Source organism: Phascolarctos cinereus, unplaced genomic scaffold, assembly GCF_003287225.1.
Source record: "Phascolarctos cinereus isolate Bilbo 61053 unplaced genomic scaffold, phaCin_HiC Scaffold_9;HRSCAF=440, whole genome shotgun sequence".
Lineage (NCBI taxonomy): Eukaryota > Metazoa > Chordata > Mammalia > Diprotodontia > Phascolarctidae > Phascolarctos > Phascolarctos cinereus.
In genome coordinates, this window is record NW_027556402.1 from 202,300,242 (window position 1) to 202,327,278 (window position 27,037).

General features: G+C 43.3%; 1 protein-coding gene across 2 annotated transcripts in view; it reads left to right on the forward strand.

Moving 5' to 3' along the window:
* The window catches only part of DGKQ (diacylglycerol kinase theta), a 121,574-nt gene that overhangs the window by 73,588 nt on the left and 20,949 nt on the right, over positions 1 to 27,037 (forward strand). For both annotated transcript variants that reach the window (XR_002328019.2, XM_021005405.1), the window contains exons 16-22: positions 11,464 to 11,615; positions 16,727 to 16,875; positions 20,375 to 20,556; positions 23,005 to 23,105; positions 23,623 to 23,769; positions 24,286 to 24,397; positions 25,058 to 25,210. Coding sequence is in view for 1 of the 2 variants with exons in the window: in XM_021005405.1 (XP_020861064.1) it covers positions 11,464 to 11,615; positions 16,727 to 16,875; positions 20,375 to 20,556; positions 23,005 to 23,105; positions 23,623 to 23,769; positions 24,286 to 24,397; positions 25,058 to 25,210 (996 nt within the window). In the remaining variant the exon portion in view is untranslated. The remainder of the gene's footprint in view (positions 1 to 11,463; positions 11,616 to 16,726; positions 16,876 to 20,374; positions 20,557 to 23,004; positions 23,106 to 23,622; positions 23,770 to 24,285; positions 24,398 to 25,057; positions 25,211 to 27,037) is intronic.

The window sequence follows — 27,037 nt, forward strand, 5'->3', positions numbered from 1 at the left end:
AGGATCTAAAAGCACGTTGGCTTGAATCCAGGGAAATGGAATTTACAGGGATCATTGTAAAGTCACACTTGGGTTCGAAACGTCAGCTTTAGAAGGGCAAGATTGAGGAGGCGTGACTGGACAGAAGTTCAAAGGGGAAAGACCTGGGGCTTGTACTAGACTGTGAACTAAATATGAGTGTGCTGCGTGATGCAGCACACTAAAAAGCTAATGCCACCTCTGTTTGCATTAAGTGAAGCATGGTATCTTGGGGAGGCCATGGTCATACTCTATTCTGTCCTGCTTCATCATTGCTGGGAGCGTTGTGCTCAGTGCGAGGCATCACATTTTAAGAAGTATGTTGACAAAGCATGTTGACCTTCAAAAGAGGGAGACTTTCTGTTGACATTGTGCCGCACCGTGCTTGGTTGAAGCATAGAGATTGAGCATGGAGGGAAGAGAAGAGAGAAGAGAGGGGGTAAAGGGAGAGAAGATGTGAGTTGGCTTCAAGAACTTCTTTGAAGGGTCCTTACATGGAAGAAGGATTAGACTGGTTTTGTGTGGCAGTAGAGGGCAGAACTAGAGACGATGGGCACAAGTGGCAGAGAGACGTGTTTAGATTGGAGATAAGGATGAGAGTTGTTCAACAGTGAAGTGGGCTTCTCTGGGACATAGTTGGCTCCCCTTCCACAGAGGTCTTCATGCAAAGGCTGGGCAGCCACCTCTTTGGGGGCATTATAGAGGGAGTTCTTAAACTAGATAACTTGAGTTTCTAAGATTCCCTGAGACTTAGCAACAAGGGCAGGAGCAGTCAAGGCAGGCTTCATGGAAGAGACAGAAGTTGAGCTGGACCGTGAAGGATAAGCGAGAGAGGCAGACTGGAAATAGAGAAGAAGTTATAATTAACAATAATAGCTCCCATTTGTGTAGGGTTCACTTTTATGGAACACTTTCTTTCAGCAGTACTGTGAGGTGGGCGCAGTGATGGACTTGGAGTCAGAAAAACCCAAGTTCAAATTCTACCTCAGACACTTACTAGCTGTGGGACCCTGGGCACATCACTTAACCTCATCTGCTTCAGTTTCCTCAGTGGAGATAATACCTACCTCACAGGGTTGTTGTGAGGATGCAATTAGATGATATTTGTAAAGAGCTTTGCAGATCTTAGAGGGTTACTTAAATGCCAGCTCTTGTTATCATCATCATCTTCTTCATTTACAAATGAAGAAACTCAGACTCGAAGAGATGAAATCAGAAGTTTGAGAGCTGGTACCTACGCTCCAGGCTTCTGACTGAATTCAGTTCATATTCTTGTACGCTATTGCCTCTCGCTTCCAGATGGGAGGAACAGTATGAATGAAGGTGCAGAGTGGGATTGCATATGGTCTCTACGAGAATAGGGAGATGGCTGGCCTGTTGCTGCAGAGTTTCCCTACTGGAGGTGGCCTCCACTCCACTTGTCTCTCATCCCTGGCTAAGGCTAAGGAGAGAAGTCTTTTGGAACTTTAGAAACTGAGGCAGCCCCTGCTCATCCCTGGGCAATTCAGGGGAACCTTCTGAGAGCCCCTCTTCCCCAGGAAGATGCTTTTTTTCTGATTATTTTGAGCATTTTCAGCATTTGTATATCTCAAGACACTTTCCCATTCATTATCTCACATAAATCATTTGGCATTTTTTTTTAAAGCACTTAGTATGTGTGAGGCACTGTGTCAAGTGTTGGTGATACAAAGAAAGGCAAAAAAAAAATCCCTACATGTGTAACCTGCGTTATACCGAGAGGAGGAAGGCCAGGCATGGATTATTGTTCCCATTCTACAAATAAGAAAACTTAGCTGCAAAGACCTCAAGCAATGACTGAGATAGTGAGAGGCTTAGAAGATCCTTAGCATTGAAGATCATTTGAAGGAACTGGGAGTGTTTAACTAGGAAGAGACTTGCAGGAGGCAGGATATGACTGCTCTCTTTAACTATTTTAAAAGTTGTCACATGAAAGATGGTTTATACTTCTATGCGGATTTAGAGGAAAGAACTAACACCAGTGGGTGGACATTATGGGGAAGCAGGTTTTGATCCAATATATAAGAATTATTACAGTGCTTTTACACCTGTTTTCTTGGATTGATTTACCCACAGAGAAACTTCACTAATGTACAATCTGCTTTAGAGGGGAGAAACATTGTTATGAGAGATTCAAGAAGTCTCTGGTCTTACTGGGTCAGCCTTCAAGGACTGTTCCTCAGGGAGAGTTTTTCCAGGAGCCACTCCAGAGATTTCTGTTTTGTCTGTGTTACCAAAACTAAGCGCTGCCCTTGGAAATCCCCATTCCTGTTCTTCCCTCCTCTTAAGTCACACATTAACCCATGTCTCCATCACATTTTACTTCATACAAGTCACTTTTTGTGAAGTAGGTAGAGAAGATAATTTTGTCCCCACTTTACAAACTCTGCATGACTTGCCCAAGGTCACGCAGTAAGGCGTAGAACCAGGACTGGAACCCAGGTTTCTTTACTTCCCACTCCAGGACAACACATTGCTTCTCACACTTAGCTTTAATCCCTTTAAATTTATACTACTTTAAGCAGCAAGAAATCAAATGTGCCAATGTTTTGTTCTCTCTTTTTTGTTTGTTTTCCCGTCAGCTGCTTTTCCAAGATTAAAAAGGTAAGTTGTAACTACCTGGCCATTCTGTGACCATGTAGTTATGAACTTGTTTGTTTCGCTGTGTGTTTAGTTTAGAGTAGATGTGTGTTTGAGAACAACCTCTCCCTCCTGTCCTGTGCCGTGTGCCATGTAAGACAGAAGATGCCAAAATTTTCTGGTGTTATTCTGTTTATGGCTCTGGCGAAGCCCACTTCATCCAATTCCAGATTCCCTCTGGTCTAGTTTTGTGTCCCAGTGAAAAGCAGGGGTCCACCCACGGCATTAAGGGACGGCTGAGGAATGGAAGTTGGTAACCCTGAAGGCTCCTTGGCTTAAAGCTAGGTTGTGCAAATGAGTAACATCCTTGTTATATGTCATCGGGAAATCATTTCCCAGTTCACTTCCATCCTATGGTCTTAATATTTTAGATCTCAAGTTATGATGGGACCTTGGCAATCATCTAATTTGACTTCTTTTTACAGAGGAGGAAACTAAGGCTCCGAAGTAGGAAGTAATGACCAAAGTTACTTAGGTCATAGAAGAGCAGGGGTTAATCCCAGGTCTTCTGATTTTACATTTGGTGGCCTTTTCATTGAATCATAATATTCTAGACAAGGAAAATAAAAGCATTTTGAAATAATGGGCCGTATGATTTTACACACACACACACACACACACACACACACACACACACACACTCTGTAGAATGGGCTGGCTGCCTGAATTTAATTCATTAATTATACTTTATGATGATCACTCCAATCATTCCAAAAACTCTCCTTCCAAACTCCATGTTGTGAGTATATTCTCTGCAGCCCTTGTATTTTCAGCACGATGGGAGAGGGATGCAAGCAGTTTCACTGTCTCCTAACTCACCCTTCAGTCTCCTCAGAAGAGCACGAAAGAAACATCTTAGTCATCCATGGGAGGTACCTGGGAGCCTTGCGGCTGCTCTTGGAGTGTGCTGGGCTTCTTAGCATTTACTACGGATTATCCTGGGAACCTTGGCTGCACCCTGTGATTGCCTTTACGCAGCTCCACTGTCCATTCCTTCTGGCCCCTCAGTTGTTTGGACTTTCCACAGCTTTCAGTGGGAGTGGGCTAACACTGCAGTGGGCTTGCTGGGCTTCTGCTACTGCTGGTGCTGCATGTAAATGCCTCATTCTCTGCAAAGCCCTGTTAAGGGGAGATACAGCCTCAGGCAAAAACTCCAGGTTCCTTGGAAATTTCTTCTTCTCCCACCTTCCTCTGCCAGTTTCTTCTTCCTTCCCTGCTTTCCTGGTTGTTCTTCTCTACAACTTTGAAGCTTCTCGTATTCTTTCTTCCTAGGTGAAAAAAACCCAGAATTTTGGGGATTGCAGTTTCTGAAGAGAACATGTGATCCTAGTTAGGGATGTGGTTGTAGCCCAACTTCTAAGTTAACTATTGGTATTCTAAATTCCAGGTCTTTGTTCATTGATCACATATTGGACTTGACTTCTAGTGAAATTGAATTATAGCAATTGTGATATTCTTGCTATATACAAAACAAAACCAAACCCTGAAGGATATGTCAGCTAAATGGAAGGCTGGCTCACAGGGTGACCTTAGAAAGGCAAATCAAAGAATTGGTTGAATTGCTTTCATTGTGTGTCCGAAGGCAACAAGAAACATCATTTTATGGATTCTTCGGTAGTGCCCATTTTATGCATTTGCCAAAAAACCACTGAAGATAACAGCAGGTTATACACCACGTCTGTTACAGAAGATGAAGAGGTTGAGGAATTCTGTCAAGAACTTCATAAGATCCTTCCAATTTAATTAACTTCTACTTTCATATTTAGGCACTGCAATTCAAAGGTGAATATAGGAGAAGATGGCAAAAAGTATATGGAAAACACGGTTTGAGAATAGCAAATAACAGAGACCAAATTCTTATACAGGTGCCTGTGTGTGTGTGTGTGTGTGTGTGTGTACACATATATTTGTACATGTAATTATGTAGATGTATAAATGTTTTGCATCTGTATATATAATATATACTTAGATATGTAGATACAGATAAATATTATATATATGTATATGTAATGTGTATATATTAGGCATTGTGTAGATATAAATACACATATTTGCACACACGTATGTATGTTTGTATGTATACACGTAGGAGTGAGGTACCCATATAAGCATTTGGCCTCTTTTATTTGTAACTCAAACCATGTTTTCCAATATATTTTTGCCATCTTCTCCTATACCCACTTTTGCATTGCAGTACCTAAATGTTAAAGCAGATGTTAAATTTTGGAAGGCTATATATGACACACGCACACGCACACACATTTTGTTGTGGTTCAGTCTTGTCCAATGCTTCATGATTCCATTTTGGAGTTTTCTTGGCAAAGATATCAGAGTGGTTTGTCATTTCCTTTTCCAGATCATTTTACACATGAAGAATTAAGGCAAATAGAGTTCAGTGACTTGCCCAGGCTCACACAGCTAGTAAGTGTCTGTAGCCGGATTTGAACTCAGAAAGTTGAATTTTCCTGATTCCAAGCCTACGCTCTGTGTGTGTGCGTGCACACACATATATACACACATAAACATATGTGTGTGTATATATATATATATTTTTTTTTTGTTTGTGAATGTATTCTCCAAGAATGTAAGGCATGAAATAATATTGAAAAGAATTAAATTGATTATATTCTAAGAGGTAGGAAATAACTAGGTACTGATTTTGTAGTTATTTCTAGCAGTATACAGTCAGATTACTGACTACAAATATAAAAGTCAGTCCCAAACGAGAAGAAAGAAGATATGGCAAACATTGGAGGCAATTTCATTCTGATACTTTTAACAACAAAAAATAGAAAATGATTAAAAGAAGAGTATAGACTGTCGCCATTTTCTAAGGTATTTTAACCAATGCTAATCGATCACCTCAAAGAGGAGAGAAAAAGAGTCTTGGAATTTACTCTGCCAGCAAATGCTAGATTTGGTTGCCATGTGGACAGACATGGCAGCCCAGGTTAGAGCCGGATTAGAATATAAACTTGTTTCTGATGGGGCTGGGTGGTGCAGTAGATAGAGTGCCAGGCCTAGAGTCAGGAAGACTACTTTTCCTAAATTCAAATTTAGCTTCGGACACTTGCTAGCTATGTGACCCTGGGCAAGTCACTTAACCCTGTTTGCCTTGGTTTCCTCATCTTTAAAATAAGTTGGAGAAGGAAATGGCAAACCATCCTAGCATCTCTTCCAGGAAAACCCCAAAAGGAGTTGCAAAGAGTTGGACACAACTGAAAAAACTGACTAAACAACAAAACTTTTTTGTAAAACTTTTGTTTCTTTTGTTTTTTGCTAGGCAATAGGGTTAAGTGACTTGCCCAGGGTCACACAGCTAGTGTCAAGTGTGTGAGGCCAAATTTGAACTCGGGTGCTCTTGATTCCAAGGCCAGAGCTCTAGCCACTGCGCCACCTAGTGGCCACTTTGTAAAACTTTTGGAGGAAGATGAGCGAAGCTTATTTGCAGCAGTACTTCAAAAAGGAGTAACGAGGGGAAAAATCAAGTTTACAGAAAGCTTGGCAAGAAACGCAGTTAAATCAGATTTTGCCAAAGGCATTTATGGCTCAAACTGGAAGAAAGACCATAAGCAGGCAGAAATGGACTACCCATAGAGCTGATCGCTCAATATGTAGGAATCTTAGATGCTGAAAACAGACGATGAGTAAGGATTTTAAAAACAAAATAGTCCCTCCCTCAAGGAACTTACAGTCTGCTGAGGATAGGGAGATACAATGTACATGCATTTAAGAAAATACAAGGTCATTTTGTGGAAGGAGATAGAAATTAGCTGGTGGAGTGGAGGAGGGGAACTAGGGAAAGGTTCCTGAAGAAGGTGGTACCTGATGTGAGCCTTGAAGTAGTAGAGGCTATTAATAGTGACTCTGAATGATAAAGCAAAGGTTGAATTCCCAGTAAACCCATTAAGGCTGTATTCCTCCCCACAAAATTAGCTTATAAAAATCTGAATGCAACCTAAAAATCAATGTCATTTTTCAGTGTATGCCAATATAGATTTTATTCCTTTGAAAGATGTCTCAGAAATGAGGAATACAGTTTTTTCTTTCTTTTTTTTCTTTCTTTCGCCCAATATGACATGCTCTGTACGCAAAAAAAGTTTAAAAAAATTTTTTGTCATTTTGAGGCATAATGAAAAATTCAGTCATGCAGAACTCATTGTTCTCTGGAGATGCCAAATAAATGAGATATACTGATGCTTGGATCAGTGTCTTCGTGGAGAGGAGGCTTACAGTAGAGTGCCCTCAGGACCTGTCTTTCTTTCTGCTGTTCACTGCTTTAATCATCAACGTAGATGAAGCCATAGATGGATGGCATACTTGCTATACCAACCATATTAATAGATGACATCGATCTATGATGGTTGACAGAGAATCAGTATCTAAAAATATCTGGATAGGCTAGAATGATGAGCTGAAGCAAATAAGATGAAATTTAGACAGATAAATACAAAGTCTTAAGCTCGAGATTTAAAAAAAAATATGGGGAGATGTGGCTACATCAGTTTGTGTGAAGAAGATCTGGGAATCTTAGTGGACTGCAAACTCAGTATGAGTCAATAGTCAAGAAAACCAGTGCATTTGAGATCACATTAATAGAAATAGAGACCAAATAGTCATATTGTACTGTCCTTGTCCAATCACATCCAGAATACGGTGCTTAGTTCCCAGCATCACAGGACATTAATCAGTTAGAGCACATCCATAGGAGGGTGGCAAGGATTGGAAGGGGACTAGGGACCAAGCTGTATCAGGACTAGTTGAAGTAACTAGAGATGGTTAGTCTGAAGAAGAGGAGATTTGGGGTTTGATGATATGATAGGTGTCCTCACAAAAATGAAGACAGTAGGTTCTACTTGTATGCAGGGGATGAGGGAGCGGTGGAGGGGTGGGGAGAATAGCAGCTTTATGATGGGTTGGGGTAAGGAAGACTTTCTAACACAGCTGTCCCAAAGTGAAATGAGCAGCATTAGCAGGTCGTGGTGAATTCCCCGTCCTTTGGAACGAGACTTTGACTAGAGACTAGATGACGTGTGCTGGGCGTGTTGTAGAGAGGACTTCTGCTCAGAAGGGGTTCGCACTAAATGTCTCTTCCAGTTGTGCACTGTATTGACCACTAAGGTCTGTAATTCCATATTACCATGATAATTAGATCCAAATCTGTCTTATGTGAGGGTTGTTTCTCCTGAAGGCAGCATGGCTAGAGTTTCTACTTCAACCTCTTGTTTAAAAAAGAAAGAAGAAAAAAAGAAAAACAAAAAACTTCCAAACAATCAAAATCATCCAGCTACTTGTCCTTGAGACTCTCAGCCTTTTCTTTTCGACCTCTCCTACGGACTTCATCCCATCTCCTATGGGAGTCATTTTCTGACTGGTATTCTATGTCTCCTATTTTTCTATTTCTGTAACATCTCATTCCCCTGCTAGGTTGCAAGCTCTTTTAGGGGCAGAGGCTGTGTGTCATATTTTACCTCTTTATCCCCAGAACCCAGCATATCGATTTGCATATAATAGACATTTTATTAAATGTTTATTGAGTTGAATTGGGGTGGACAAAAGAGTTTACTTGAATAAGTAGTGAGTTTCCTGTCACTGGAAGTATCCAAGCAGAGACTGGTTAACATTTGTTGGGACATCCTAAAAGGAGAATTTGTTCATCATCCATTTAAGGGCTATTCTGGATGGTCCAACGAATCCCTTCCTGCTGAGAATCCGTTAAAATTATTTTTTTCTAGTATATCTAAATTTAATGAATGTGATATGCTTTTTCCTTGTTGACTCCAGGGTCCAGGGGCTGTCATTCTGAACACCAATTTTTTATTTCTCAGAATTACAAACAGGGAAGAGTTTAAGAGAGATTGGGCTGGATGTGAATTGAGCCTGTGATATATCCTAGAAATTGCTCTTCTAAGTCCCTAATAAGAGTTTGCTTTCCTATTATTTTCCTTTCTAAAAAATTAAAATCAGACACTGGGTCCAGGTAATTTGGGCTTTGGGGTTAGAATCTTGATTGATCTCAAATTCAATAACAATAATCGTTTCTCTATCGCTTTGAGCTTTGTGAAAGCCTTTCCTCATCACGACATTGGGAGGGAGGGAGGAAGGGTAAGAATCATCCTCTACATTTTCCAGAAGAGAAAACAGAGAATTGACATGATTCCCAAAAGGTCACGCTGCTCACCTTCGGCTCTTCTGAATGAGATAGAACCCAGGTGTCCTAACTCCCAGGCTACTGCCTGTCTACTGTAACACTGTCTTACCTTGAACTAGTTAGTCCGGCCTCGGGTTCGAGTACAGGGTGACCAGAAGAGCAGAGGTACTGGTCAGGGAAGAGCAGAGCCTTTTCTCTGATCCCTTCAAGATGGTCTAGCCAATTCCGGCTTGGTGGAGTCATTAGAGACATGGAGGTGCGGAAGGCTTCGTTTATATGGAGCCCAGTGGTTTCTTCATTCTGAGTAAACCCAGGCCATCCCATGCTCTGGGATTCCTCCAAGATGTCCTAATGGGAGAAGCATTATGATATAAAGGAAAGAGCGCCACATTTGATGTCAGGTGACCTGGGTTCCAGTTTTTATTTTGCCATTTTCTAAGTGTGTGGCCTTAGACAATTTACTTCCCTCCCATGATCCTCAGTTTTCTTCTCTGTAAGATGGGGATGATCACACTTGTACTAACTACCATATAGGAGCAGTTATGAAATAGTAGTGTGTAGGACCCTTCCTTCACAGTTATTGTAAGAAGTGTACATTGTAGAACAGTCTTGGTTTTGGAAAGCTAGCTAGAGGTCATATAGTCCAACCTCATCATTTTATAAATGAGGAATCTAAGTTCCAGAGAGGTGACATGGCCTGGCCAACATCACATAGGTAGGAAGATGCAGAACCAAGATTTAAAAGCTGGTCCTTGGAATCCAAGTCCAGGGTTCTTCCATTTACATATGCTGATATTGATCACTCAGGAGGCTCTCTGAGGCTCACTTTCCTCACCTTTAAAAAGGGCATGCTAATATTTGTGTTCCTACCACTGGTCACTCAGTCTGTGTACTGATTATGAGCCAGGCACTACGCTAAGCACTGGAGATGCAAAGAAAGGCAAAAGACAGCCTGATGGGCAGGTAATTGCTCAGTTCTAGGTCAAAGTGTCCTGAGATTTGAATGAAGGAACCCTTACGTGGCAAGAGTCAGGTGTGAGGATTTCCCACGGAGGGGTGATCTGACATTGGCTAAAGCCTCAGGTAAAACCCATCCGTCGCTGCTGAGGTGAATGGGCAAGTCTAGCCTTCTGAGGTGATGTTGGCACTCGAGATCTGGGCAGCCTGTCCACAAACATTCCTGTCTGTTTCACCGCCCTTCACAGTGGCTGTTCGTTTTACCTAGGGGAAAATGGAAGTCTGGAGATGGTACCAAGCCTCCATATTATGTGGGAGGAAATGGAAGCCTGGAGGTGGGAAGTGATTCACCTGAGGTCACATCACAGCTTAGCTCAAAGCTGGCCAGAACCCAGGTGCCTTCACTGTCCAGTCAAGGGATTTTTCCACTTCCACTTCTGGTGTCGCTCCTAAAAATTGTCTAGATTGTTATAATGCAACAGTTTAATTAATTAACTTATTCTGTTTAATTAACCTATTAATTTAATTTATCTAATTTAATAATCTAGTTTTGAGAATCATAATAGATTATATAATGTAGAGCTTAAAGAATCTTTAGTGATCTTGTATTCCAATATCCTCTTTTTAAAGAGGAGAAAATCACAGCCCAGAGAGTGGTATGATTTGTCCAAGCTCACATCAGGTCAAAGCCTGCACTTACACTTTCTGCTCATAAAATAAGGCTGTTTGGGATTGAGGGGGCATAAGCATAGAGCTGAGGTCATCTAGTATAGCCCCCTTATTTTTTAGATGGGGGGGAGGGAATAAGCATTAATATAATGCCTACTATATGCCAGGCATTGTGCTAAGCACTTTTTACAAATATTATCTCATTTGATCCTCACAATAACCCCGCAAGGTAGGTGCTATTACTATCCCTATTGTATAGTTGAGGAAACTGAGCCAAGCAGGTTAAGTGAATTACTCAGTGTCACACAGCTAGGGAGTGTCTGAGTCTGTGTGTGACTTCAGGCCCAGTGCCGTATTCACTACACCACCAGCTGCCTCAGTGGGAAATAAGAGGGGAGCAGTAACCCAGAGTAAGGGGGGATGATGTTTAGGGCCGAGTTAGGGAGATACTGTTTGAGCTGAGGTAGCTAGTATTCAGGTAGATGGGGATGAGTGTTTGGAGTGAGCAAGTCAGATAAACAAGCATTTATTTATTAAGCCTGACTGTGACAAGCGCCATGTTAAGCAAAAAGGAGAGATTCTCCCTACCTTTCAAGGGGTTTCCATTCTCATGGGAGAAGATAACATATGAAAGGGAGTTGAGAAGAGAGGTGGATAAGAGGCAGCTCTGTGATTGGGCTGATCTGACCCCCAGGTTAGACTCTTGCCACTTGGGAGAATAGCCCTGGGCCTTGCCAGAGCCTCCTGGGGCCCCACTCACCGAGGGCTTTAGGGACAGCATGACAATGGAAGGAGCATTGAAGTTAGAAGACCTGGGTTCAAGTCCTCTTTCTGCCACTAGCAGGTCTTCAGTTTCCCACCTGTAAAGGGGTTGTCCAGATGGGTTGGTTCAGGAAAGACAAATTGAGTTAAGTTGGATGGAGTGGAGGGGAATCCCACTGAAGGCAGCCCACTTGCCCATGGCTCACAATGTTGCTGTTTTCCTAACACGGCCTTTCTGTATTTGTCAGCACACGAAGCTGCCCCCAGACTGCTGCCCACTCCTTGTGTTTGTGAACCCGAAAAGTGGAGGGCTGAAAGGCCGCGACCTGCTCTGTAGCTTCAGGAAACTGCTGAATCCTCACCAGGTCTTTGAGCTCACCAATGGAGGCCCTTTCCCTGGGTAGGTGGCCACTGAGCTGTAAGTAGCATCCTGGAGAGATCTTGACTTCGCCACACCCCCTCTCCCTGCTCCCACCTCCCATGCAACCAGTAAGTTCTACCTCGACAAGCAAGCAAAGTGTTCGGGGAACAGCCTTGGCCTTGGTGTGGGGGTGGGAGGGCAGTAACCATTGGTGACCATTAGTAAACAGAACAGTTTGGATTCCTCCGACCTTGAATTTCCCTCCAGGAAACACACACGCAGCACAGCTGGCCCTTTCGTAGCCTACCCTTGGGATTAGAGCAGTAAGCAGGATTGAAGTGTTTAGTACGATGAAGATCTGTAAATTGTTAGGTTGGGGAGGGATTGCAGAGATCATCTAATTCAGTTCCCTCATTTTATGGCTTAGAAAATTGTAGTCCAAAGAAGGGACAAGGACTTGTCCAAGGTGATATAAGCAGCTAGTGCTAGGTGAGATTTGAACCCAGATCTCCTGACTTCTAGTCCAGGGCTTGCTCCCCTAACATTTAAACGCCTAGTTATTCTTTGCTGGTAGAAAGGTATTGAGACTAATGTCAGGATCCATATTTAGAAGACCTTCCCTTAGTAGAACATCTCCAAGGATTCAGTCCTGATTCTCTAGGTGCTCAGGCTTTTACTCAGAGGCAGCACAGTGGAGCACCGGGCCTGGTGAGTTGAAATCCAGCCTCAGACATTTACTGGCTGTGTGACCCTGGGTAAGTCACTTAACTTCTGCTTGACTCAGTTTCCACATCTGTAAAATGAGATGATAATAATAGCACTGACTTCCCAGGGTTGTTGTGATGGGTAAATGAGGTAATATTTATGAAGTGCTTTGCAAACCTTAAACGGATATAGAAATGCTAGTTATAATGGTGTAGTTGAAAGGGCACTGGACTTAGCAGAGACCTGGGTCTGAATCATCCCTGTTCATCTTACTAGCTGTGTGACCATAGGCCACTCATTTAACTGCTGAGCCTCAGTTTTATCAACTTTTAATGGGCATAATAACACCTAACATTCCTAACTTAGTGTTGTGGTCAGGCACAAGCGATATATGTAAGGGTGCCAAACCCTAGGGCACTTATGTGAATAGCAGCTATAATGATTTCTCCAGCTCTACTCTCTGGGTACTCAATTTAATTCCGTTCAATTCAATTAAATTTTTGTGAAGTGCCTTCTACATGCAAAGGCCCTGTGGGTTAGGGCTCCAGGGATAAAAAAATTTTTTAAATGACAGTCCCTGCCCTCAAAGCACATAGTAAGCACTTATAAATGCTTTTCCATTAATTAATTAACTAATTAATCAACGCAGCTAGGTGGTGCAGGATGGGCCTGGAGTCAGGTAGACTTGAGTTCAAATCTGCCCTTAGATATTTATTAGCTAAGACCTGGAACAGGTGACTTAATTTCTGTTTGTCTCAGTTTTCTTATCTATAAAATGGGGGTTACAATAGCACCTAACTCCCAGGGTTGTTGTGACAATCAAATGAGATAATAATTGTAAAGTGTTTAGCCTAGAACATAGTAAGTGATATAAATATTAGCTGTTACTCTCTCTCTCTCTCTCTCTCTCTCTCTCTCTCTCTCTCTCTCCCCGCACTCTCTCTCTCTCTCTCCCCCGCATCTATCTATCTATCTATGTCTATATCTATATCTACATATCAGTATCATATATTCATTCATTCACGGAGCTTATTCTCAATCCTTATTGCAACGTATTTCAGACATTATAGGTGCTGACTGTGTTGTTCTCCAGATAGTCATTTTTGAACCTACACACACCCTTTATCCAGTGCATGCAATCAGTATTTACTTATTGAGCACCTGTTATGTGCCCAGTCCTAGACAGAGAATTGGATTCTGTCTCTAAGACTCTGGGGTAGAAACAATACTGAATGGATTTCAGACGCCTGAAGTATGAGGCTCTTCTGTCTAGCTTTGCTGGCATAGCTGGGTCTGGTCATGGCATCTGTGAGATTCCCACCAAGCTCCTGTGTCTTTTCCATCAACAGCAGAGCATAGTGTCTCTTGGCTTCTTAGGACACTGAGTGTCCACTGAGAAGGAATTAGATTGTAAGTGAAAAAGTATAAATATGCTAATGATTGGAGGGTCAGGTCTATGTCAAGATTTATTTAAAAGTGGAGAATTCAAAACAGTTTTTCAATAGGCATGAATATTAGGATGCATACCTGGGGAATTGAATTTTATTTTATTTTTTAAGGTGACTATTTATTGAATGCTATTGAATTGTAAGGGACTTTATTTTTTAAAGTCAAACTTACTAAAGAAACCAAAATGTGTTTCTTAAAACACCAGCCACTAAACTTTACTTGACAAAAACAAGCCTGACAAAGAGACACAAAATACCAAACCCTGTGCCTGGAGATGTGCCCACCTCCCTGAATGTTGGCGTATAAAGTATGTACATTCTCTGTACATCCCCCAGCTTGGTGGTGACCTCTCAAAGGTGATGCCAGGGGAGTACAAAATCTGGCCAAGTTTACAGAGCTAAAAAACACTGAGTATAGATATGAAAATGTCAGTCACTTTCTTAGCATAGATCTATCAGCTTTGACTCACCAATGGTTCATTAGTGTTCCCGTCTCTGCTCAAACCCCCTCACCCCCACCCCCAGCATGAATTTTTCCCATCTTTTGTTACCTTTGCCAATTTGCTGGGTATGATGTTAACCATTAGAGTTATTTGGATATGCATTTCTCTTATTATTGGTGATTAACCTTTCATAAGGTTGTTCATAACTTCAAACACATTACAAAAAATCCTGGGAGAGAAGAGTTTTGTTTTGTTTTTGATAGGGGAAGGAGGGTAGAGTTAGTTGAATTCTGTTTATAATATCTTTGACCATTATTTCCATAGTTTTTAAAAGTGGCAAGCATCTCCCCTCCCAGTTACTAGATGTGGCATGAATTCAGGCCTAATCCTTTTTTCTCTACATTCAGTGGGCCAACCCCTCTTCCCCCTTCCCAAGAATCAGTTTGGTCCCCTTTATTTGACTTAAGATAGTAAGTATCAATAGATACCAATTAGACCTCAGGGATAGAGGTCTTTGGGTTGACTTAATCTGACTAGCATCCTTGTTGCTAACCTCAGGATCTGTCCCTATATTGGGCCTTGGCCTAAAGAAGAGGGGAGGTGGAGGACAGTAGCCATCATGATATTTCATATACAATTCCTAAGGGTTAGGTACCACTAAATTATCAGGGCAAAGTATTGGGGTGGAGGGCAGAAGGAGACACAGGTAAGGATAAGCATAATAAACATACACGCTAAGACATTAGCCTCCTTTCATTAGGAGGCAAATGAAAAGGGCTGTTCTTTGTGAGATGTGATGCGTGATTCATTGATACTAGATACATCTGGATCCAAGTCTTGTGAGGGAAACAGGCTTGGAAGTTCCAGGATGGCAGGGGGGACCACTCCCCCCCCCACAACAGCCCCACTGCCCCTTTGGCTGCCTGGGGTTGGCGAGTTCTGGGAAGGCCCAAGAGTGAGTGAGTGATTTCCTTCTCTCGGGTCTAACGTTGCTGTCCTTGAGTGATGGGGGAATGGGGATGGGGAGAGAGGATGTTTTATGCACGATAAGGCTGTTTAATCTATGCCTTCAGGAATGATAATCAGTTTGTGCCAAGCTAGGCCCCTGCTAGAAAGCCACACAAGCTTCTTAGGGTCTTAGCCGTGTACGTAGAGCTGGAAGGGACTTTTCAGATCATCCAGTCCAATCTCCTAGCTAAGACCCAGAAAAGAAAGTTATTTGCCCCAGTTTGTGCAGCTAATAAGTGGCTGAGCCAGGAGGTTCAAACCCAGGTCAGTGGACTCCTGATCCTCATGGACCAGAATGCCACAGCCCACATAGGCAGGACTCAGACTCGTGCTCTTGGCCTCAGCAGGTAGCCAGCTCTGTATGCAGACACCCCACCCCCATCACAGGCCTGACTAGCCCCTGGGCGAGGACCTCCATGGCATCAGGTGCTGCTCAGAGGCCCAAATGGATGGCAGAGGGAACAGGCCAGGAAGAGAAGAAAGCTGTAAACACACTTAAGGGGGTTTTTTGGGTCAGTAATTCTTCTGACAAGTTCTTCCTGCCAACGTAAGAGAATAGAAAGCCCTTGTTTATCACTCAAGACTGAACTTTTAAGGACAGCATAAAGTATTCAGATTTCTGCCCAGAGAGGCCAGGGTCACGTGAACTTGTCTCCTGGGTGCCTAGGAACTGAACAACAAAATAAAATAAAGACCTTTTGAACCAAACAGAAGACATCCTGCTCTCTCCTGCTGGATCTTTCCCTGCTCAGACTGTGGCGTGTCCCTCTAAAGCGTAGGTGTATGAGCTGTGATCAGAACAGTTCCTTCTGTTGTCATGGCACTCTTAGCCTTCCTGGGTGCTCTCCCCAGATCTCAGGCAGGGGCAAGGTTTATCACCATCCATCCCCCATTCACACAAATGCTGAACGTGTATCAGTAACACCAAAGTTCGTGTCCTCTGACACTGAAGAGCAGTGTGACCCTGGGCAAGGCGCTTAACCTTTTTTTTTTTTGCCTCAGTTTCCTCACATGTAAAATGAGTGTGGTCTTAACAGCACCTACTTCCCAGGGTTGTTGTGAGGATCGAATGAAATCCCACATGTAGAGCACTTTGCAAACTTTATGGCATTGTATAAATGCTAGTTATTTATTATTATTGTTAGCTATTATGAAGAAAAGAAGGCTCAGAAGGGAATTGACTACATGAAGGTCCCTTCTAGCGCTAAGATGCTCTGATGCCATAACTTGATTCAGGTCACTTGTTGACTTGGTGACATCCAGGTCCCGAGTCCAGGTTTTCTGATTTCTAGCCATCTCTCTTGTCTAGACCATGCTGTTACCTAGAATGCAGAATTTCCCTCCAGGCATCATGCTTGGCCATTTCCTTGGTTTCTTATGTAAATCTCTCTAGGTAATTAAAAAGTGACTTTAGATCTGTGTTTGAATGAAGAAGTTTCTGCTCATGTTGGTGATTTAGGAGTGAGAATTTGTTAGGAATGAATTTGATGCTGCTTTAGAGCCCCAGAGTAAGTGAGATGCTTTTTTTCTTTCTCTAATAAATTAGGTTTCACATGTTCTCCCAAGTCCCCTGCTTCCGAGTCCTGGTGTGTGGTGGGGACGGCACCGTGGGCTGGGTGCTGGGAGCCCTGGAAGAGATCCGGCACAAACTGGCATGCCAAGAGCCTTCTGTGGCCATCCTACCTCTGGGTACAGGTGAGCACGTTCAGACCCTGGAAAGAGGAGTTAAGGGGAGGAAAAGGGTGACACCCTGGGGGAGAGGGAGAGAGAATCATTTCATGATGAACAGCAGCAGACAGCCTGTGTCAAAACAGTCACATCGCTCCTGGTTTCTGTAGCGCCTCAGGGTTTATAAAATGCTTTGTGCACAACAGCTCTGTGAGGTAGGGAATGTAAGTTGTATTTTCCTCATTTTATAGGTGAGAGGTCTGAGGCTCAGAGAAGGGGAAATAGCCTAGTTTACAGTTACTGTCATAGCTTAGATTCAAACCCAGCTCTCTTGAATTTTAGAAAGTCCAGAATTCTTTCTGCTGCCTCCCTGATGGCTCATAGACAGTGAAAATGAGAACTGGCAATTGACAGAAAAATAATAACTCATATGTTTTTAGTACTTTAAGGTTTACAAAGTATTTTCCATATATCTTTGATCAGAATATGACCTTATGTCGTCTTCTTCAAGAGACAGAGAGCTAGAACCCTTACAGAGATGGGGAGCCTGCAGCTTCAAGGTCATATGTAGCCTTCTAGGTCCTTGGGTGGGGCCTTTTGGCTGAGTCCAAGTTTTACAGAACAAATCCTTTTTTTTTTTTAATTAATTAGTTTATTTTTAGTTTTCAGCATTCACTTCCACAAGCTTTTGAGTTTTCAATTTTCTCCCCCTCCCTCCCCAAGACAGCATGAAATCTGATATAGCCTCTGCATATACATTCCTATTAAACGTATTTTCACATTAGTCACGTTGTAAGGAAGAATTAGAACCAACAGAAGGAACCGTAAGAAAGAGGAAACAAAATAAAACAGAAGGGCAAAAAAAGAGCAAATAGTATGCTTCGATCTTCATTCAAACTCCATAGTTCTTTCCCTGGATGTAGATAGCATTTTCCATCGTGAAGCTTTTGGAGATGTCTTAGATCCTTGCATTGCTGAGAAGAGCTAAGTCTATCTAAGTTAGTCATCACCCAACATGGCAGTTACTGTGTATAACATTCTCCTAATTCTGCTTATTTCACTCAGCATCAGTCCATGCAGGTCTTTCCAGGTTTTTCTGAAGTCTGCCTGCTCATCATTTCTTATAGCACAATAGTATTCCATTACATTCATATACCACAACTTGTTCAGCCATTCCCCAGTGGATGGGCATCCCTGTAATTTCCAATTCTTTGCCATCACAGAAAGAGCTGCTGTAAATATTTTTGTACATGTGGGTCCTTTTCCCATTTTTATGATCTCTAGAAGTAGTATTGCTGGGTCAAAGGATATGCCCTTTGGGCATAGCAGAACAAATCCTTTCATTAAGGGAATTTGTTCTATGAAGTTTGGATTCAGTCAAAGGGGCTGCACTTGAGGACCTAGAGGGCCACATGTGACATCAAGGCTGCAGATTTCCCACCCCTGCAGAAGATGTGCTGGTAATTGGGAAAGGACTCCTCTAGGGGTCACACCTGGGTGGTGATTTAAAGGATTCTAGGGATTCAACCCTCTGTTCAAGGGCAGCCCTTTCCAACTCCTCAGGAGCAGTTATCCTCTCTGATCTCTTCCCATCAGACTTGTTCTCAAGGAGGAATGAAAGCTCATTCACACAGAGGTACAGAGGTATCACTAAATGAGAAGAGCTTAAATTGTTGCTATGCCTTTCCTCCATTGAAGTATTTATATTTTAAGAGGCAACGGGACAGCTAGGTGGCACAGTGGATGGAGCACTGACCCTGGAATCAAGAGAACCTGAGTTCAAATCCAACCTCAGACACTTGACACTACCTGGCTGTGTGACCTTGGGCAAGTCATTTAACCCCAATTGCCTAGGCCCTTCCCCCCCCCAAAAAAAGAAGGCATCAAGGTCTACTGGATAAAGATAGGAAAGTCACTTAAGCCCTTAAGCAGAAGGAATGTCCTCTTTGGGTGTACCAATACCAGTGAAACCGCAGCTCCAGTATCTACCCTGTCCCCATCAAGGCCTAGGGCCAATGGAATGAAGTTGCTGCTGTAAGAGAGTTCTAGGTACTAACAGGGCAGCCAGGTGGCACAGATAATAGAGCACTGGGCCTGGAGTCAGAAAGCCTCATCTTTCTGAGTTCAAATCTGTCCTTAGACACTTACTAGCTGTGTGATCCTGGGCAAGTCGCTTCACTCTGTTTGCATCAGTTTCCTCATCTATAAAATGAGCTATAGAAGGAAATAGCAAACCACTTTAGTACCTCTGCCAAGAAAACCCCAAATGGGGTCATGAAGAGTTGGGTACAACGGAAATGACTGAATAGCGGGTCATGAAGAGTTGGGTACAACTGAAATGACTGAATAGCAACAAAAAAGGCATTAACAGCCATAAAGGCATTTCCCAGTACTATGGTAATCACACCTTCTGTGGCTACCTGTTCATTTGTTCAGCAGACATTTTTTAGGTGCCGGTTCTTTGCAAGCACCATCCTAGACTGTGGTGATGGATGGCTGCTGGAGAAGACATAGTCACAGTCATCAAGGGGTCTTAACAGTGCAGTAGAAAAAGGGGAGGAGTAAGACATATGCTAGGAGCACAAGAGGCAGAAGGTGAAAGGAGACCTCTGATGATGACGAGAGTACATGCAGCTGGGAGGATCAGTGAAGACTTCTCTGATGAAATAACAAGCTCTTAGAGCTGGAAGAGACCTTAGAGTCCACGTAGCCCTACCTTTTCAATTTACAGAGCAGGCAACCTGAGGTCGAGGGAAGTTAGATTTGCCTGAGGTTACACAGCAAGGTGGTGACTCAAACTCAGGTTTCCCAAGGCTCAGGCCCTCACCTCTATAGCAACGAATCCCTCATTTGAAGTATACATCGGGATGGTTTCAGAAAAACCTGAGTAGACTTGTATGAACTGATGGAAAGTGAAGTGAGAAGAACCACAAGAATTGTTTGTACGGTGACAGCAATATTGTGAAGGTGATCAGCTTTGAAAGACTTGGGAGTACCATCCAACATAATAACCAGTTACAAGTACAAAGGACTCCTGATGATACGTATGGTCCACCCCCAGACAGAGAGCTGATAGACCCAGAGTGCAGATTGAAACATATTTCCTTCTCTTTCTTTCTTTTTTTTTTTAGACATGGCTAATAAGGGGATTTCTTTTGCATATTCTTGTAACAGGTTTTGTTTTTCTTTGCTTCTCAGTAGACGAGACAAGGGGAGAAGGGAGGGAGAGAATTCAGAACTGAAAATAAAATAAAATGGAATTTTAAAAAAGAAAATGAAGTATAACTCAGTGGATGAATAGGAATTGTATGGACAGAAATGGGGAATTGGGAGTGATTCCAGGTACAGGGGAGGGCTTGAACAAAGATAAGGGAAACTGTCTTGAATAGGTTGGAGGACCTGATAAGTTCTCTGGTTTAACTAAAGAATAGAGTAGATGAGGGGGGAGATTTTGGAGGTGGGTAATAGTTATTTCCTTTGGACGTTTTAAGGAAGTATGAGTGGCCATGCTGCTTTGTTTTCCCAGGTAATGATCTGGGCAGAGTGCTGCGCTGGGGAGCGGGCTACAGTGGGGAGGACCCATTCTCCATTCTGGTATCTGTGGATGAAGCTGACGATGTCCTCATGGACCGATGGACAATCCTTCTGGATGCTCAGGATGTTGTCGAGAACACTGAGAATGGAGTGGTTGATCCTGAGCCCCCAAAGGTAATCTTTTTCATCACCTGAAATAATGGAATAATTATTTGCCCACCAAGATTCTGGATTTGGAGCTGGAAGGGACCCTAGATGGTAGAATGACAGAGTAGGGAGAGACCCCAGGATGTAAGATGTTAGACAGAATTGGGAGGGAACCTTAGAGATTCTCTAGTCCGACACCTTTATTTTATAGATGAAGAAATTGAGGCCCTCCACCCCCATCCCCATCAAAATAGAATTCAGATCCTTTACTTTTTTCTCAAATCCTTCTATCTATTAAAACATGGTGAGGTGTTAGCCAAAAGATTTTTCCTTATGGGAAATGAGCTATGTGCCAACCCCTGAGTAGGAAACATCTTAGAAAACCCACTTGTCCTGCCTGGGCACCATTTGAAAATCACAGGACCGTAAATCTAGAGACCTTAAAGTTCACTTACTCCAGTCCCTCATTTTGCAGACAAACTTTAAAAAACCCAGAAAAGTGAAGTAATGGCTTGCCTTGGTCACATAGCCAATAAATGCTGGAGTGCAGATTCAAGCCTAGTTTGAGGCCATGTATGATTTTTTTTCCCCTTTGATATATGGTATACCATGTTGGTCTATGCCTGTTTTCCAGTTTTCCCAACTCTTTTTTCAGATAGTGAATTCTTGTTCCGGATGCTGGGGTCTTTGGCTTTATCAAACACTAGATTACAATGTCGTGATGGCTTTTTCAAAAGAGATAGTATTAAGTGCTTGCTTGGCACAGTGCCTGGCGCATAGTATTAATGCCTTCTCCCCTTTTTCAACTAGTATTATCCTTCCCCTACTTGCCCCCCCCCCAAAAAAAAGTAATAGTTTTATCATTCACAAAATGCATCACTCACGACAACTCTGTGAGGCAGGTAGTTGTAAGCATTACTCTTCCTGTTATACTGGTGAATGGCATTTTATTAGGGAGGACATCTCCTCCTGGATGCCCTGCAGAAATCTCAAACTTCGGGCAGCTAGGTGGCACAGTGAATAGAGCACCAGCCCTGGATTCAGGAAGACCTGAGTTCAAATCCGGCCTCAGACACATAACACTTACTAGCTGTGTGACCCTGGCCAGGTCACTTAACCCCATTGCCTAGCCAAAAAAAAAAAAAAGAAATCTCACACTCATCATGTTCCAAATAGAACTCATTATATTTCCTCCTCCCTCCCAAACCCATCACTCCTTCAGATGTCCCTGTTTCTCCTGAAGGCATCCCCATCCTGCCAGTCATCCAAGCATGTTGTCTTGACTCTTCCTTCTCTCTCAGCGCCCACAGCTGAGCAGTTGCCGAGCCTTGTCTGCCCTGCCAACAGAGCAGTTCTCGTGTCCATCCCTTTCTCTTTGTAAATAAGCCTCTACCCTAGTGATCTCTTGCTTGGACTTTTGTGATGTTGGTCCCCAATGCATCCTCCCACAGCTGATTAATGGATATTCCAAAAGCATAGCCCTGCCCCATCATTCCGTTACCCAGAAATTTGCAGTGGTTTCTTTTTGTTTGCTAGAATAAACTACCAAGTCTTCAGCCTGGGTATTTAAAGCCCTTCACAGTGTGGCTGTCACCAATCTTATCAGTCTTATTTCCCATGAGTTCTCCTCATGCCCTCTCTGGGCTAGGTGGACTGGCCTGCTAGCTGTTCCCTGTGCCCAAAATTCCGTTTCCTGCTTTGGCACTTTTGGCGTTATCCCCTGGGCATGGCATGCCAAGGAAACTCCCTTCTTACCTGTGCCTCTCTGACTTCCTTCAGAGCCCAGCTAAGGTGCCCCTAACTACACTAGGCCCTTCCTGATTTCATAACCTTCCTTTCTCCAATTAGTGGCATTCTTTCTTCCTTGTAATTAATTTGTATATACTTTCTCATCTGCTTGTATACACATTATATTTTTTACCACCACCACCTCCTCCATTTAGTTTTTGTATCTCTAGGACTAGCATAGTGCGTGGCACATAGTAAAAGCCTAATAAATGTTTTTAAATTGAATTTGGAAAACTGAGGTTTGGGAAGTAAATTAACTTGGTCAAGGTCATACAGATAATGAGGTCCCAGCTCTCTCATCACTATTCCAGGTTGCCCAAGCAAGGAGAAGTGCTATAGGAGGGCCAAACTGGCAGTGCTGTGTGGGACAGATGAATAGGATTGGGGGGGGAGGAGGGTCAAGACAGGGAGGCCAGGTCCAAGAATGCTGTAGCAGCCCATACCTGATAGACTGGGCATAGGTAGGTGGGGGAGGGCAGTTAATCTGTTCCCTCTACACTGAGGGGTGAGGCCTCCAGGAATCAGCATCAGCCTCATCCAAAGGGACTGAAATCACTTCTTTTGTGGCATTTCTTTTGCATCCTGGGCCGATAAAGGAGTAGCCTGGGAGCAGCGGAGATGGCCTAGAGACTTATGGCTCCTCGTGGTGACATTTCCATTTTGACTTTGCTTCCTCCCCTCCCCCAGATTGTACAGATGAACAATTACTGTGGACTTGGAATTGATGCAGAATTGACTTTGGATTTCCACCATGCAAGAGAAGAGGAGCCGGGCAAATTTAATAGCAGGTAATCGTCATGGACTTTCTAAACCCTGTGACCAAGGGCAAGGTGAAATTTATGCTGGGCTTGGCCACCCTAGGATCTTGGAATTGTAGATTTAGAGCTGGGAGGGGCCTTAAAAATTGTTGACTTCAGCCCCCTGGTTTTGCAGATGAGAATACTAAGGCCTGGGAAGGGACTCACCTCAGACCCATGTGTGACCCTGGACATGTCACATAGCCTCTTGTCTGCCTCAGTTTCCTCATCTGTAAAATTTTGGTAATAATTGCATTCACCTCCCAGAGGACCAAATGAGATAATATTTGTAAAGCACTCTGTACAGTGCCTAGCATATAATAGGTGTTTAATAAATGCTTCTTGCCTCCTCCTTCCCTCCCCCTTCCCCCTTAAAGGAGGCTCCCACATAACCAGATAACATGAGGTAGGCCAGACAGCCCTATGTCCCGTCACTCTTGACTCCACTCACTAGTAATGAGGGAAAGGGCTGGAGACACCTGTGAAGGTAAGGATTTTTTGTCTTTAGATTCCACAACAAAGGGGTGTATGTCAAAGTTGGGCTACAAAAGATCAGTCACACCAGGAACCTCCACAAGGACATCCGACTTCAGGTGGACCAGCACGATGTGGAATTGCCGAATATCGAGGGGCTGATCTTCATCAACATCCCCAGGTAACAAGCATCCAGACTGCTGGTGTTCAGCAGACCCCAAACAAGGGGCTGTTCGATGAAATGTAGCCAAGATATACTGGGGAGCTGTCATGTTCTGGGCGCTGGCAATTCAGAATTGAAAAGCAACTACACACTCTCAGCCCTCTTTTAGAGAAGGGGGTGAAACGCATGCACAAATAAGCCCAATACAAGTTAGAATATGGTGAGATGCCCAGAAAATGCCAAGTGGCCTGGAAAATTCTGTGATGACAGAGAGGGGATGGTCACACCTCCAGCTGGAAAGATCAGGGAAGGCTTCGTGGAGGAAGGACGCCCAAACTGGTCCTCAGAAGGAGGTTGGTTCATCAATCCTGAGCGATAAGGCTCTTCAGGGGCTGGTCAGTGTGAATGGGTAGCTTGGATTGTGGAATATTTGAAAAGAAGCCTTGTTTTTCCAAAATAGCCACACCCCCATCTCTCTTAAAACATGGTCCCAGATCTTCCTCACTTCCATTGCCCTTGATTTCATTGGTGCAGCTGGGGCTCTGGAGCTGATCTCTGGGGGTCCGACAACGATGCTCGGTTTAAGAAGCCACGGATTGATGATGGTTTGCTGGAGGTGGTTGGGGTGACGGGCGTCGTTCACATGGTAAGTCCTCTGAAAAGCAGTATTTACTTCCTCGCTGTCGTTGAGAGCTTCATGTTCCTTTGACAGGGCTCCCAGAGTGTAGTTGGATTTCTCTGGGATTCAGAGATTAGAGGGGTGGGGTGGGGAGAAGGGAGTATTCCTGGGGAAGAAGAAAGGGAGAAGGTCATTTGAAAAACAAGACTAGACCCAATGACATGGCAGCTGGTGAGTTCAGGAAGGATCTCTGGTCTCCAAACACCCATGACTCTTCATTAGCTATGGGATAAAATCCCAGATCGTCACCCTGTGATTTGAGTTCCTTAGCAATCTGCTCCATCTTTCCCACCTTATCCCAGTTTGTCCCCCTCCTTCCCATCTAGACCAGGCTCCTCTCCATTCTCTCTGTACCTGACAAGACCAATCCCGCCTCTGCTTATTCTGTTCTCTCCCTCTGTGGAATGTCTTCCTCATCCTATTCACATCCAGCTTAGGGGACTTGGATATGAGCTGGGTCTTAAAGGATGAGTAGGATGTGGAGGGGCAGTGAGGAATGGGGAGGTCCTTCTGAGTCCTTGTGGATCTCTGAGTGTTTGCTATTCTGACTTCATATAAATCTGTTTAGAATTTTGCCTTTGGCCTGTAAGGGTTGGAAGCACTGAATAGGTCCCTTCATCCTCACAGGGACAGGTGCAGGGGGGATTGCGCTCAGGGATTCGAATCGCCCAGGGTTCCTATTTCCGGGTCACCCTCCTCAAGCCAATCCCAGTACAAGTTGATGGAGAGCCATGGATCCAGTCCCCAGGGCACATGATCATTTCTGCTGCTGGACCAAAGGTACATGTTACTTTCAGAGCATGGCAATCATATATTTAATGTGATTATATTATCCTGGTACAGTAACTTACAAAGTGCTGTCAGCATTTTTCAATTCGTTTCATCTTCACAGCAAACCTCTGAGGGAAACAGAGCCACTGTTAACTCTATTAGTGATGAAACTGAGACACAGATAGGCAAAGTAATTTACATGAGTTCATCCTACTAGTCAATGGCAAAGCCAGTATTAGAATGGGAAAATCTGAGGATCTCAGACCGTCTTGGAGTGAGGTGTGTCCCGAAAGGAGCAATTAACTGTCATCAAGAGCCAAAAAAGAACATGATGGACAAAGGGAGGAGCAGGGGCCCAGCCCCAGAGGTTAAAGATCTGTATGGAGGACAGTCAGAAAATAGATTTACTTGGAGGGGAGCAAGTTGTGTTAATAAGTAAGATATGAAGCAATAAATGACAGATGGGCGTGCCTGTGGCAGGCATGAGAGTTGGGATCTTGGGCAGAAATGGTGCATTAGAAAAGGTCGCAGGACCTCAGTTGGAGTTCCAGCCCTGAATTTTACTAGCTGTGTAATTGGCAATTTAGCCTATTTCATTTGCCATAAAAATGAGAATTATAGGTTACACCCTTAATTACCGATCCCACAAGGTTGTGAGGAAAAGTGCAATGTAAGTTAAATGCTTTAGAGATGTGAGTGGTTATCATTATCTAAAAGATGATATGGGGTCTTAATATGTCCCTTAGTTGGAGGACATGAAAGGAGCCAAGTTCCAAGATGATTAAGACAGCAGGGTGTGGGATGAGTTAGGGTACACCCTTCCCCCCAACACACACACACACACACACACACACACACACACACACCCCTTTGTTGCAAAGGCTGGAGACAGAAAGTGTGGAGCGTTTGGGCTGGGTTGGGGTATTGGTTAAAATGGCTGAATTGCTTTTAGTTTTCTCTTTTTTATTCTTTGTTACAAGGGATAGCTCTCTGCCTGAGGAATATATTGAGAAATGAAAGTGATGGGAAAACAAAGAACATCAGTAAAAATTTTTAAATCTCCAAAGGGAGAAAACCTAGCAGTTTTCTTTCAGGAACAAAAGTTTTTCTTCTAGTGAATGTGCCGTTTGGTTAAGATTTTAAGGTTATTTTCTAATAATACAGAAGAATTAAGCCTGCCATTCATTTTGTTCTTTTGCTGGAAAGACAAAAGGCATGACCTTTTCTTAAGTGGCTTCCATTCCTAGCATCCATTTTCTAAATCAGGCTTCATATGACCTCACCTAACAGCAGTTACATTAGATAAATATCTTGATGCGTGTCAGCCCCGCCACCTCTGGACCAGTCATGTGATGTGTCTCAAGGTAGCAGTGCAAGAACCTGGAGAGCAGTGTGCATAATAACTAGGAAATGGAAATGAAAACATCACTACAAGTTAGTCAGCTCTAATTAATCCTAATGTTTAATCTCTGTCCCAGGGAACAAAGGGTGAAGGACATCTTAGAGACAGCTAGGTGGAGCAGCAGACAGAGTACTACTCTGCAGTCAGAGGGATCTAAGTTCAAATCAGGTCTCAATTACCACCTGGGCAAGTCGTTTAATCTGCTTCAGTTTCTCAACTTTTGTTGTTCATCCTTTGTTTTCAAAGAGGTCCAGTGACATCATGGGGTGATGACTTGCACATGAATTGAATTTAAGTAAGGCAGGGTTGCACGAAGTCATGCGTCTCTCTCTTCCTGAGTCATCCAAGCAAAATGGGGGTAACAATTGCACCAGCTTCCCAGGGCTGTTGTGGGGATCAAATGAGATAATGTTTGTAAAGCATTTTCTTCCTCC